Genomic DNA, 14,972 nt, shown 5'->3' with positions numbered 1-14,972 from the left:
ACACAGAATCAACCCAAACGCTCCGGGAAGCTCCAGACTCCAAATTAGCCTCTTAGCAAAAAGTTGAAAAACTGTATATATATATATATATATACACAAACCCAGCCAGCATGTTTTAGCTGATGGACTGCATCCGTGTCGAATTTTTGTCCATTTCCATTTTAAGTGGTGACATTTTTTTAATGACGCAACGAGGCGCAACACCGAGGAAATATGTCGCTCCGAGGCCTGAACCTGAAGAACAAGCGAGCGACATCTTATCGCACGTAAGCATGTTGCAAGGGTTTGCAAGTCGCGTCAACCCTCACACACTTCATATACACACACACACACACACACACACACACACACACACACATCCTTATCCGCACTCCCATTCCTGTTCCGGCTTATTTGATGCCACGAGAATTATCTCACAAACTACAGGGGAGCTGAAATAAATAGAGAAAACGTCAGCAACGTGTGTTCGTTGGTGGGGTTTGCTGACGTGAGCGTGGACTTTTTGGATATAAGGCGTGAGACTGTGGAAAAGAAACGGCGTGATTAAAACATGACAGCAGGGGGCGCAAAGCGAACTAGCCGCGTGAATTTACCACTTTAACCAGCACTATTCTCATTCACAGTGTAACCGTGTTTTTTACGTTTCAGTGGATTTCTAGCTAGCCATAGATGCCTGCTAGTAGATTAGAAAGCGAGGCTTAGACTTCAGATTTCTCGCTGTAAAATTGTTCTCAACTTTCTGAAGGAAGACTGAGAAGGGGGCGGAGCTAATTCCAGACATTTTTAAGGTCATGAACAAAAATTACACCAACATTTTCTTTTCCTGTTTTTTGGTCCGACTTTCGAATACGAGATGCGAAATCAGATTAATTACGAGAGTGAGAGGCTTGTAACCTTCAGGCGAGACACATGAGTCAGCAAAATACTACAGAGAGAGAGAGAGAGAGAGAGAGAGAGAGAGAGAGAATTTCTTCTTCTGAGTTATGATATTATGATGTCAGATTTTCCTGAGATTTACAACACCATCGTCTGTTTCCTGTAAATAAATAAATGGATGGATGAATAAATAGATAAATTAATATATTAAAAAAAATACTTATTTGACTAGAGACTAAAATGACAGTGAAATTCACCTCCTCTGCAAAGCAAATACAAAAAGAATTCAAATAAATGTGCCTTGTAAAGAAAAGAAAAATTATATATATATATATATATATATATATATATATATATATATATATATATATATATATATATATATATATATATATATATATATATATATATGTGTGTGTGTGTGTGTGTGTGTTTGTGTGTGTGTGTGTGTGTGTGTAAGCATTCTTTTTTTGTCAAGTTTTTTGGTGTTTTCTTCTTAAATAGTTTATACACTTTTTAAAACTATTTTTTTACATTTCTAAAAAAGCAGGTATTGAATTGCAATAAATTATAAAGATACTCATTTTTATCTGTTTCTTTTTGCTCTTCATATGTTATTAGGAAAAGCTAGCTTAGCTGTTCTGAACTTTTTTTGATGCGGTGTCTTGTGGAGACGTAAATAATTTATTTTTTTTGTGTGTGAAGTCAAATAGTTTTAAATAAATATATATTTATATATAAACAAAGCTGAAAACTTAAATATAGAAATAATAATAAAAATAAGTCTGGTGAGAAATATTATACTATTATATTTTATGTTAAAACATAAATTCTTTTAAAACAATGTAAAAAAAAACTGAACCCAGTATCGTTTCTTTTCTTCTTTTTTTTGCAGATAAAAGTAAAAGAAAATGTCTAGAAATTGTGCAATTGTACTTTTTTTTCTTTGCAGTCTGAGTAATACGTTACGATTTCGGGCCGATTTCTGATTAATTGTTCAATTATTTTTTATTGTAAAATTGTAAATATGAACATTACAGATCAGAGATTGTTTATTTGTGTGTTTTATTTATTTATTTATTTATTTATTTATTTATTTATTTATTTATTTATTTATTTATTTCATCCTTCAAACTCACCAAAATCTTGCTCTCGCAACTTTTCAGAAAATTGTGTGCGATCAGGTTGGCTAAACATTGTTGCTAAAAATCCTCTTCCTGTACAAACTGTGGTTAAGGGTTGATGCTAACGCACCAGCATGCTAATGCTAACTCTCAAACATGACCAGTGAAATCGCAAACTGAACATAACGTATGAGTTGGCGACCTAGCTAAGACTCGCGACCTAGCTACCGATACCTGTTCACCTCGCTTTATGACGTACTACGGATGAAACTGCTAGCTAGGAATAATTTTAAAAAAAGTATGGATCTTCTCTGCACGGCTAGCTGCTACACAACCTTTGCAAAAAGTGGATCACAATGTAGAACTTTCCAGATGCTAAAGTACTTATTTAGGCTTATTAATGTTAAAATTTTTATTGTTTTAAATGGTTCCAGTTAGCCATGATTTGAGATTAGCCGTTTCATACATCTGGTATCTTCCAGAACAGTCCAAATCTTCCGTTTAACGTGCTAATCGACCCCTGTGTCACGGGAACGCACAAACTTTTCGCATGCTAACGCTAACTCTCTGGTGCGACTGCAAAAATGCTAACTATCCGACTTAACTGAGATGTGGTTAATGTCGATAAATAAATGAGTTGATGATTTTTTTTTTTTCCTACAGCATCTATTCAACAGGAACCGATAGTTATTTAAAGCTCGTGGACGTTAATGGGACATGAACGTTCTGCTATTAAACTGGTTCTGTCGTTTCTGGAGAACATCGCACGCCTAAAAAGAGAATGGAGATGAAGATCGTTCGATTGAAATAGGGGGAGAAAATAATCAACATATCAAAATATTGATAGAATTCACTCACTTTAACGACACGTTGAGGAACTAAAGCGATCTAAAAAAAGTAATAAGTTACCATACGGAGACAGGAATTTACATCGTATATACATTCTGTGTGAAATAAACTCCTTCGCCGCGATCGCTCCGCTCCGTCACGCCTCCACTCCAAAGTCCCGCAATCCGCAGAGAAGGTCCTGCTTTCAGGAAGGAAAAAGCCTACGCTGGAGATCTTCACTTCTGTGTAGTTACTGAGAAGACCCAGAAGATCTGGAGGTCGTCGAATCTCATAAAAGATGGTCATTGTTTAACCCCTTCACCACACTTAAAAAAAAAAATACAACTAAAAAAAGCTTGAACTTCCCATAAGGCTGAACCATCTGGTCTCCAGATCGAGGTTCAGTAGAACTTTACATTTCCATCTGCACAAAAAAGGAAAAAGTGCTCCATAAAGACTCGACTCCAGGGTTTGGAAAGGTGAAGCAGGCACTTAAGTCCGTCCCATTGCTGTGTGTGTGTGTGTGTGTGTGTGTGTGTGTGTGTGTTTGTGAATATATATATATATATATATACGTGGTCCAGTTCCGGTTCCGGGTTCCGGTTGTATTAGCCGAGGATGTCGAGGTAAACCGGAGCTGCTTTTCCCAAAGCGAAGAGAATTTTCTGGATCTCTTTGATGTTGAGCCTCTGCTGAGGTTCTCGCTGCCAGCAGCCCAACATCACGTCATAAACCTCCTTAGGACAGACGCGAGGACGCTCCAACACCCGTCCCTGCGTTATACACTCAATCACCTGCAGGATGGGAGGAGAGAGAGAGAGAGAGAGAGAGAGAGAGAGAGAGAGAGAGAGAGAGAGAGAGAGAGAGAGAGAGAGAGAGATGAAGGACAAATTCGTGAGTGAGAGACCTTTAATAAATAAACCTGAAAATGAGCACCTTCTTAATATTGTGTTGTTCCAGAGAGACAGATAAAAAAAAAATTATGTGGAAAAACAAATGGGTTTTTTATCCAGGAGAAATGGATCTGTGTACAGTTTATGATTTTGAAGAGTGTGTTCTCTGCTCATGTTCTACCCCGTGTTCTCCTTTGTGTTCTCCCCCTTGTTCTCTTTCATGTTCTCCCCATGTTCTCATGTTTTTCTCCATCTTCTTCCTCATGTTCTCCCCTGTGTTCTTCCCCATTTTCCCCACGTTTTTAAATTTTTTAAAATGTTCTCCGCCATTTTCTCCCTCATGTTCTCCCCATGGTTCTCCACATCTTTCCACTCATTCCCTTGTTTTAACATTTTCCTTTCCTTCACCATATCCAGTCCAATGAAAACAGCGGTTCGTCCGGATAAAGCACGCTAGCGTTCTCTTTATCGTTATGATTTATTACCTCAGGAGGAATTCGCTGGGTCTCAGCAGGAAGCTAATCTCACAACAATAAGCAAAACCTGTCAGGCTGCAGTATTGGAATGAACTCTGTTATTAGCAAAATACACGCTAATTAGCCTTGGCTGGCTTTTACTCCTGGTTAGCTAGATTAGCATGTTACGTATGGCTAATCTTCTTAATAGCAAAGTAAGAAATTAGGTAGGGAAAGGAATATGGTGCTCACGCATTTATACCTGATCTCTGGAAAAAAATCAATAATTGTTCCTTCAGCAAAGAAACCAAGTTTGAGTAAAAACAATGATTTTTGAGGCAGTAGCTTTGACAGCCAGCGTAATGAACCCACTGCAATTTGCATAGAGGCAAATATTGATGAGTGACCTTGAGTCCAACACAAATGTCCACTTTGGGGACAATAAAGTGTTTTTTAATTTCACTTCTAGCTAAAAAGGTAAACAAACAGAATAAACCTAAACCATGCTAATTAGCCCAGCCTGAACTTTTCCACATGGTTAGCTAGATTAGCATGTTTGGTACAGCTAATCTACTTGCTAGCAAATCCAGACATCAAAATGTGCAATTGATTTGGACTTATATATGTTTGTTTTTAATGATTGGTGATACTTGGAGAAAACTCAAGCCACCCATTAGCGTGTGATGCTACGTTCCTGTCTTCTCGGACAGCAGGAAGTGACAGGCCGTGCCTCGTCTCGTCTTTCTCATTACGCCTGATTTGACTCGGAGCCATTGTCGCCTTATTGAAGCCTGTGTCACTTAATTGCTCTGTTCTCATCATCTCAGCTTTCAGCCTTAATTGATTTCACTCGCGGTTAAATACGCTAGCCACGGGCTACGCTTAAAATAGAGCCTCCTCGTAATTCTGGCTCGGAGTCTGACGCCCGGCGCACTGGGATTTACTCGGAACGCGTGCCGTGTCAGAGCGGAGATAATGGAAAATAAGTGGGACAAGACGACGGGGAATTTTATAACACACACAGCACGATGGTGCGATTCCACGCTACGCTACAAACCTGCTCGCATTTCGGGTTCGATTAGAGAAACGGACGGAGCGTGGGTAAAAAAACAGCAAAAAAAAAAACGTGTTAAAGTAATTTATTTCCTCCGATTTTATTGTTATTTCGCACCACTTTAATCACGAGATTTACAACTTAAAGCATTCAGGAGCGTCAGACCTGTTAAATCAGATCCTGTACAAGCTCGGAGAGATTTGGGATTTGGGTTCTCCCCCATGTTTTACCTCCATGTTCTCCTCATTTTTTTTCTCAACTGATGCCCTTCATTTTCATGCTACTAAAAACAGCGGCTCGTCCGGATAAAATCACGCTAACGTCCTCGCTAACGTCATTGTCACGATTCATTACCTCAGGAGGAATTCTCACTGCGGTTAGCTGATTTCACAACAATTAGCAAAACCTGTCAGTAAAATATTAATCATGCTAGCAGTAAAAATAAATATAAAAATGATAAAATAAATATACAGTAGCATTATCTGGCTTTTACTGGCTAAATTAGCATGTTTGGTACTGGTTATCTGGTTATCCAAAGCAAATAATGAAGTAGTGAAAGAAAGAATGAGCTTGCTAATGATTGCACTAACCAGCAATTAGCCAAGACCTTGCTAGTAGTAAAAAGAAAACATTTAGCACTAAAAAACAAAAAGATGCTAATTAGTCTGTCCTGGCTTTTATTTAGCATGTTTTAATACAGCTAATCCACTGACTAGCAAACTCAACAACAAGAAGATGTCCTCTTAAAACCTGAAAAGACTGTTATGCAAACAGATTGTAAGAGTTATTTTGGTGTGAAATCTGAATTAATTGGTTTTCTCTAACAAATATCAACGAAGAAGAAATTGCAACGCGATCTTCTCTAGCCGTGAGCAGGAAAGAGGTGCTCATGAGGATGCTGGAACACATATCGAGGATTAGCGTATGGTCAGATGTTGCGTATACCTCGTTATTAGCGAGTTGGAACCAGGGCTGCTTGCCGTAGGTGAAAATCTCCCACAGGATGACAGCGAAGCTCCAGACGTCGCTCTCGGTGGTGAATTTGCGGTACATGATGCTTTCAGGAGGCATCCAGCGAATTGGAAGCATCGTATGACCTCCGACCTGAAAGAAAAAAAGAGGGTCAGATAGAATCCTGGAGAAACTCGAACAGTGAACATGATCGAATCGTGTTCAGGAAATTTCATTACAGAAAACATGAAACGACATTTGTTTTTTTTATTACAGTAGGACAAATTAACAACCGTTCCCAACAAGCAGAGGCAATTATTTCAGTTTTTAACACTAATGGCACTTAAACACACTGCCAGTTTTGTGTTTAGTGTTTGATTTATTCGCCTCGTATTTCCCTAATATTGTTTCTTATATTTGTATTAAAGTGAAATGCAGCGATCATTACAGGCTCCAGCTGTTTTGCAGAGAAAATCAATAAACATAAAGTAGATAGTTTGTGGGAGGACAATGCAACAAATTCTTTATCTTTAGTTGGGGGTCAGTGTCAAAACTAAAGGTTGTAGCTGTGAATACCTGAGTATAAGACGACATTTAGTGCCCATTTGCTGTTATAATAAATTTTGGGGAGATTCGTAGAGATTCTTATAGCCACAAGGGTGTTAATAAAGTCAGGTACTGATGGAGGTGAGAAGCTGAGGAGGCCTGGGGTGCAGTCAGCGTTCACATTCATCATGTTCAACAGGATTGGAGCACTATAGCAGAAGATGTTCCACTAAAAATGAAAGAAACATTTCATGCTCCTGCACCCAAAGACGTCCTACACAATTGTGTGCTTCTGGCTTTGTGCTAACATTTTAGCTACGAACCCCAAACAGCTGGAAAAGTCAGGTGTCCTAATACTTTTGCCCACAAAATTGACCACTTGTTATTTATTAATAAACACGGTAACAGAAATCTCAGGTTTCAAAATGGTTTGTTTTTATTCTAATGGTTTTCACTACAAAACAACAAATGCTATTACAAACCACCAGCTTTTAACCATTAAATCCATTAAGCCAAAAGGTTTCCATTACAACAGGGCATTTGCGTAGATCATTAGTCATTATAATGAAAACAAAGCCTCCAGTGAATGATGTCCTATTGGTCCCTAGCAGATAGAGATACTAGCATGTGGACCACAAACTGGTGGTCCTAAATGGTTTCAGGCAAAACATGCCACCAGTAGAAGGTAACATTCGACATATACCAGAAGAGAAACACAATTCAAGTTTTTATTGAAACCATCAGGACCAATAAAACATCACAAATTCTATAAAGGTTATTTATGTTTAGCTTATGTGTAATATAAAGAAATAGGTGATAAAAGGTTTCTGAGAACTGTAATAGCATAGGAACCTCAAGACTTGTGACATTGGTAATATAGGAATATTTGAACATTGATCAAACTCTGTAAACCCCCGAGTTCAGAACAAGGCTCTGGAACAGAGAACGATTGAAACAATAGACCATGGGAATCAATGTCCTTGAGGAGATTAAACTCTGGTAATATCAGGACCATGAATATGGAGCTATAGCATAATAAGCTTCTGGAACAGGGTAGTTTGGTAATAGAAAATCAGAACTCTTTAAATCTTTGTAATAAAACTTTTAAAAAATGAGGCTCTGAGGAACATATGATTTTTGCACATTAAGAAAATAAGGCACTTATTGGCACAAACTGGTCAGATCGTTTGCTGAGGCACAGAACACATAGACTGTGGGAATTAAAGTTAATTAGAACATATGCAGCTGCCAACAAAGGACCCTAGGAACATAAGACTCTGGAGAAATTGGACTGTAGAAACATAGAACCATGAGAACATAAGAATCTGGGAACACACTGTAGGACTTTGGGAACATAAGACCCGGGAAACATTAGATCCTGGAAACGTAGGACCCTGGAAACCAAAGACTCTGGGAACATAGAACACTGGGAATGTAGGACCCTGGAAACAAAAGACTCTGGGAACATATGTTTCTGAAAACCTAAGGCTCTGGGATCACAGGCCACTAGGAATATAGGACCCTGGAAACAGAACTCTGGGAACGTAGGACCAGGGAAACATAGGACAGTGGGAAGATAAGACACTGGGTACAATTACCATGACATAAAACTCTGGGAACATAGGACTGGTTTCCATTACATAGGACCCTAGGGACATAAGACTCTGGGGACATACTGTAGGGCTCTGGAAACATAAGACCCTGGAAACAAAGGCCTCTAGGAGAATCATGTATGACCCTGGGAACATAAGACTCTTGGAATATAAGGTTTGGGGAACCTAAGGCACTGATAACATATACAGTAACCCAGAAAATTAAGGACTCTGGCAACATAAGATGCTCCTGACAGTGAACCCATGCATCATACCACTATTAGAATTAAAGCCCATGGGAACATAAACCAGTAGAAACATAGTACTCTGAGAGCATAAGGGTATATAAACAAGGATGTTGAACCCAGAGAACATAGAAGTTGGAACTATAATGACTCAGAACATTAGCCCCAAGAAATATTAAGATTGAGGTCTCCAAGAATATGAGAACAAAAGATCCTGGGGAGAAAGCCTTTAGAGTATCCTACAACAGAAACCTAAGACCCTGGAAATACAAGATTTTGGACCTCAGGAAATGTAGAACCTTGGAACATAATGCTTTGGGAACTTGGGACCTCAGAAACGTAGGACTGACCTTGATGAAAAGACAGAATCGAGGAAGGAAAAACACCTTTATAATGTGTTGAAGGAGTTTGACAGCTTCAGAGCGCTCAGAGACAGGAGTTAAGTGACGCATCAGGCTAGATACTAATCGATTAAAACAACGTGTCTTTAATCATCACTGCACCGGGCCGGATTAGTCTGAATTGTATTTCCTCTCGGTGTGGATGGAAGCGTGTTAATTATATCTGTGGTATGAACAACGATGGTGATGTTTTGATGATAGCCACACCATTATAGTGGTTTTCATCACTAAAGTGGCAGCTGCGTACTGATTACACAGCTCATTAGTGCAGTTCACATGCAACAAAGGGCTTCACACACACACACACACACACACACACACACACACACACACACACACACACACACACACACACACACACACACACACACACACAGAGAGAGAGAGAGAGAGAGAGAGAGCATTACTAAGAGCCAGTGTGGTATCTTAAAAGTTAAAAGCCTGCTTTATTAAAAATATTTCAAGTAGGCACCCTGAACTGTAAGAACATAAAACCCTTAAGAATACAGTATACAGCACAGGAACAAAGTGCTCTGGAAGCATAGAAGAACTTCAAAATCTAGGTACCTCAAAAGATTTGGGAACATATGCAGTGTAAACATCGAACCCTGGTTGCACAATGTCTTGGTTATGGCATGCACCAGAACTGGTTATATTTTATAAGCTGTAATCCCAGAAAACAAAAACTGTGGAACTGTGGACATGAGAACAAAGGGCTCTGGTATCATAAGGAATATAAAGCCATAAAAAAATAGGTTTCTGGTTACAAAGGACCTGGAAACATGTACAGGGATAGTAACGCTCTAGTAAAATTCCACCCTTGAAACACAGAATTTAAGAGCATAGGACCTTGGAACATAGAAACTTTGGACATAGTACTCTAAGAACTCTTGGAGCATTGAACCTGAGGGTTTTCTAGGAACATAAAACCCATGAAATATAAGACCTGGGAATATTGGACTTGGGCAAATAGAACTGTAGGAGTGTCAGAGACTTGGAATTTAGAACCTGAAGACACAGGAATTAGAAACATGTCTCATGTTTTCAATCACAACTGAGCACAGACATCATAGATGAGCTGAATCAACTAAACACTGGTCCATACAAAGGCATTGTGCATATACTGTATTCCAAAAGTATTGGTTCACCTGGTCATGAGTACAGTATGTGATTTTCGAGCATTGCATTCCACATTTAGACCTAATTTGCTTTTAAAATTCCCTCCACTCTTCTGGGAAGATGTTCCACTAGATTTTGTTGTGTGCTTATTTGCGTATATTTGTGTTCATCAGCCACAAGGGTGTTATGAAAGTCAGGTACTGACGTAAGTGAGGAGACCTGGGGTGCAGTCAGCATTGAGATCAGAGCTGTATAGCAGGTCACTCAAGATCTTCCTCTCCAAAACATGTAAACCAAATCTTCAAGGAGCTCACTTTGTGCACAGGGGCACTGCCATGCTGGAACAGGTTTGGGTTTCCAAGTTCAAGTGAATGCCAAATTTGATTATAGCGCACTGCTTTTACAATTTAGTGACTCCAGTTTTGTGGTAACAGTTTGGAAAAGATCCACATAAAGCAGGAAAGGTCAGGTGACCCAATACTTTTGGAAATATACTGTATTTGCCCCATCCCCCCCCCCCCCATTATATAATTAAAATATACAATTAAAACTTTTCTTAACTTTCACTCTGTTTGAAACTTATGTCCAATTAGAATTTGGAGATATTAGGAGAAGTACAGTGGTGTTCCCAGGAGACCCTGCTTTGGAAAGTCTGGGAGAAAGCTGTTGGAAAACTACTGGGTAAAGCAGCATGGACACCAATTCTGGTTCAGCTAATAATTATTGATAACAAATTTGAACATGATAATCATCGTTTTCTGAGAAAAGGTGCTAAAATGATAGAAAAATGTAGCATCCAATTCTGTAATTACACTTAAAATTGAGTGCTAAGAGGAAAGTCTGTGAATTCTGCCATACTGATGTGAAGGAAACAAGGGAACAGGGCAAGTGTGATCATCAGACCTGCTCTCGGTTCACAGCAATCCCTTTATCTCAAGAGACAGCTCATAACCCGAGACGCCAATGAGGCGGAACAAACAGACATTAGTCCTCGCTCTGTCCTGTCATATTTCTCGTCCTCTTCTCTGTCTCTCAGCTTCTACAGCTTTCCTGCTAGTCCAGATTTTCCTTTGCTATTCAGAACTGCTCAAGGATTTATGATCACGTCTCATTATAAGGTTTTATCGCTTTGTTTACAACAATGACATGAACCAAGTTTGAGTCTTGTGAGCCAGTGTCGAGTTTTTTATGAGTCATTGAATCTTTTAAAAAAGGTCTTTCTTGCTAATGAGAGTTTTAGCTTTTTTGCCAGTGATGGTTGAATTTTTTGCAAGTCATGGTTTTAGAGTTTTGCAAATGAGCATTTAAGAGTTTTGCTAATGATAGCTTACATTTTTTGCTAGTAAGAATTTGACATTTGTGCTGATAACAGTTTTAGTCTTTGCAAGTGATGGCTTTACATTTCTGCTGGTCAGAAGTTTAGTTTTATGGTAGTAAGAGTTCAAATCTTTTGCTTGTAAATGCATTAGCGTTTCATTATTGAACTGAGCTGCTTGCTAGTCAGTGCAGAGGCCTTTATTACTGAGTGTTCTGGGTCCAGCATTTCTCATGGGTCTACCATTGCTCAGTGGTCCAGCATTGCTCAGGTGTCCAACATTGCTCGGGGGGCCAGCATTGCTCAGGGGTCAAGCATTGCTCAAGGGTCCAGCATTGCCCAAAGTTCCACCATTGCTCAGGGGTCCAACATTGCTCAAGGGTTTAGCATTCCTCAAGGGTTCAGCATTGCTCAACTGTCCAGCATTGCTAAGGAGTCCAGCATTGCTCAGAGGGCAGCATTCATCAAGGATTCAGCATTGTTCAAGGGTGCAAAATTGCTCAGGGGTCCAGCTTTGCTCAGAGGTCCGACATTGCTCAGAGGCCCAGCATTGGCAGCCAGGTGGTGCTATAATTTTAACAAATGTCCTTCAGATCAGAATACCAATATCATAAACACTGAGCTACCACTTACCTCACACAGTTTGTAGCTTGTACTGAGACATTATTTTATTTTTATCTTTTCTTTACCAGGAAGGTATTTCACTTGTGCTGCATTAATCTTCAAGTAGAAGACGTTGTTGGGTTCCTCTGATCAATCAGGAGCATAAGTGAGGTTGTGAATATCACAAGTTACAGGTTAAATAATCATTCATTCTTTGTGGATTATGATTTTAAATTAAGTGCAGATTGCATAGCCCACGAGCAGAATTTTTGTTTTTCCTGATGGTTTTGCTAATGAGTATTTCTTGCTTACAAAAAAATAAAAATGTTTTTTTTATTGCCAGCAAGTGTTCTGTTTGTGTTGGTGTGTTTGTCTCGGAGCATTGTGAAGCCTAAATGAATGGATTAGCTTTTTATTAAACTAATTCATTTGTGTCTGGCCATCTCCCAGCAGCTCCTTCCTGTGTGAAACAACACGGAGCAGATAAACGCGGCGGGGGAATCGTCTGGAAACAGAATTACAGACGTCAGGGAAGGTGATGAGGAGCGTCAGTGCGATCTCAAAAGGGCAGCGTATTGAAAAGCAGAACAATTAGAAAGCATTTGACATGCTGAGAACAGGAAGTGAGTCATGCTGCAATTGTGTCGCTAAATCAATAGCATGGCTAATCTAGCGAAGGGTGTGTGGGGAAAAGCCACACACACACACACACACACACACACACACACACACACACACACACACACACACACACACACACACCATGGAAGAGGAACAAAATACAAAATAAGCCAAAATTAATTTCTTCTAATAAAAAACAGGTATACAACATAAATATAAGTTCTCTATGATGTTCCACGCTCTCGGGGTTCCACAGTTCTATGCTTGAGGATCATTCTGTTATAGGATCCAATTGTTTTTGAGATACTGTGGTCGCAGGATCCTATAGTGTTTCTCCAGGGCTGGATTCAAAGAACCTTTTATTTCCAGAGTTCTATATTCCCAGAACCTTTCATTTTTAGGGTTCTATATTTACAAGGTATTTACTTACCAGGGTTCTATATTCCTGGAATCTTTAATACACAGGGATTTATATTTCCAAAACCTTTATTTTCCAAGGTTTTAAATCACCAGGTCACGTCATTTCCATGGTTCTATATTCACAGGGCCTTTCAGTTTTCACTGTTCTTTATTACCAGAACCTTTATTTTCCAATGATCTGTATTTCCAGAACATTTCATTTCCAGGCTTATATATTTTCAGAGCCTTTTCTTTTCAAGAATATTCATTCCCAGAACCTTTTATTTACAAAGTTTTATATTCCCAAACCCTTCACTTTCCAGGGTCCTATATTTCCAGAACTTTTGGTTTTTAGTGAATTATGCATGGAGAAGCTGGTGTTGGATCTGTGATGATTTCAAATGTTGAGCTATTTTTCTCAGTAGCTCCTGGTTCCATAATCTCAAATGACTGTATAAGACTGTAGAAAGAACATCAGTCATAATCACACACTCCAGTGCTCATGTTAGTTCTCACTCTCCAGTGTTCTGTAGTGTTTAAAGACTATAATCACACTCTTGATGTCACCCAAATGATGATGAGGTTCTGCTTTTGAGTCTGGTTCCTCTCAAGGTTTCTTCCTCATAACATCTAAGGGAGTTTTTCTTTCACTGCTCATCAGGGATCAACACACATCGTTCACTTGCATTCTTAAATTCTGTAAAGCTGCTTTGAGACAATGTGAAAAGTGCTCTTGAACTTGTATTTATAATCCCAGAACCTTTATTTATATCAAAATGTTTAATTTGCAGGGTTCTGTAACAGCAGAAACCCAAATTGCAAAGTTCTATATTTACAGGGTTTTTCTTTTCTAAGCAGCCCATGTTTTCCAAGCATTCTATCCTATCTAGAGCTTTCCCAGCTAGTTTAATGTTCCTAGGATTCCTGGGGTGTTTCAAGAGTCGTATGTACCAAAGGACCTTTAGTATCCAGGGTCCTTTATTTCCAGAGTCTTTTGATTTCAGGATCTGCTGTTCCCATGGTTCTGTTCCTATTCTGTTTCTATAACTTTTCATTTCCATGGTTTCTGTGATATATTTTGCTCTTCAGGGTCTTGAACCTTTCTAGATGCTGACAGTCTAATGGTCCATATTTTCAGTGGAGTACATTCTGCAGCTTTAGGTCTATGTTCTCAGGGTTAGGATTCCAAATGGTTACAGAAGGTGTGAAGGTGCCATGATTAGCCATTTATACCTTCACCTTATAAACGTGTTCATCTTCTTCTTACTGGTGAGAAGAATCTAAAACAGCTTCATCATTAAAAATGAAAATGTTATATTTAAATCATGCAGCGATCCTGTAGCTGTAACTTCCTTTCTCTCACTCATGCTGGTTTCTCTTCAGTGTTTCGACCCCAATCTGCTTCCCGGATCTGTGCCGTGAGGAGAAGGGAAGCTCTGAAGGATATGGAGCGTGACGGCGGCATTGTCGCATGCGGATGTCGGCTGTAATGCGGGTTAATTAAACCTGCGGCCGTGCGCTAAACTCTCCATTCCAGTCCTGAAATCAATCTGACAGCTGCGAAAGGCTCGTTTAACACAACGGCGCCGGTGTCCTGTCCAATCATCACGCTGGTTTGTTATTCCTCAAAATCAGCCTGTTACACACTTGAGGGAAACTTCATGAACGTAACAAACACCCCCCTGTTTCCCCTCTCAGCAACAATACCAACAAAGGACACCAAGACAAACAAACTACAAACAAACAAACAAACAAACAAACAAACCAGTCTTTCTTGCATCGTCATTCTAATCCAGATCAGTTTCTCATTTCATGTCATGTGACCCAATTATTAAATGTAAAAAAAAATCTAATGTAAAATTTTTTATTTATTTTGTTTTATTATTATTATTATTATTATTATTATTATTATTATTATTATTATTGTTATTATTATTATGGGAACTTGAC

General features: G+C 39.1%; 1 protein-coding gene across 1 annotated transcript in view; it reads right to left on the bottom strand.

Moving 5' to 3' along the window:
- Window positions 1-1,747: 1,747 nt before the first annotated feature.
- The window catches only part of ntrk3a (neurotrophic tyrosine kinase, receptor, type 3a), a 167,481-nt gene continuing 154,256 nt past the window's right edge, over window positions 1,748-14,972 (bottom strand). Inside the window, exons 14-15 of the mRNA XM_083561775.1 lie at window positions 6,176-6,334; window positions 1,748-3,622 (exon numbers count right to left, since the gene is read on the bottom strand). Of these exons, the coding sequence (XP_083417901.1) occupies window positions 3,437-3,622; window positions 6,176-6,334 (345 nt within the window). The 3' untranslated portion in view covers window positions 1,748-3,436. The remainder of the gene's footprint in view (window positions 3,623-6,175; window positions 6,335-14,972) is intronic.

This window comes from Silurus aristotelis, assembly GCF_946808225.1.
Source record: "Silurus aristotelis genome assembly, chromosome: 14".
Taxonomy (NCBI): Eukaryota; Metazoa; Chordata; class Actinopteri; order Siluriformes; family Siluridae; genus Silurus; species Silurus aristotelis.
The sequence above is the reverse complement of the archived record's forward strand: the minus strand, read 5'-3'. Positions and strand labels throughout refer to the sequence as shown.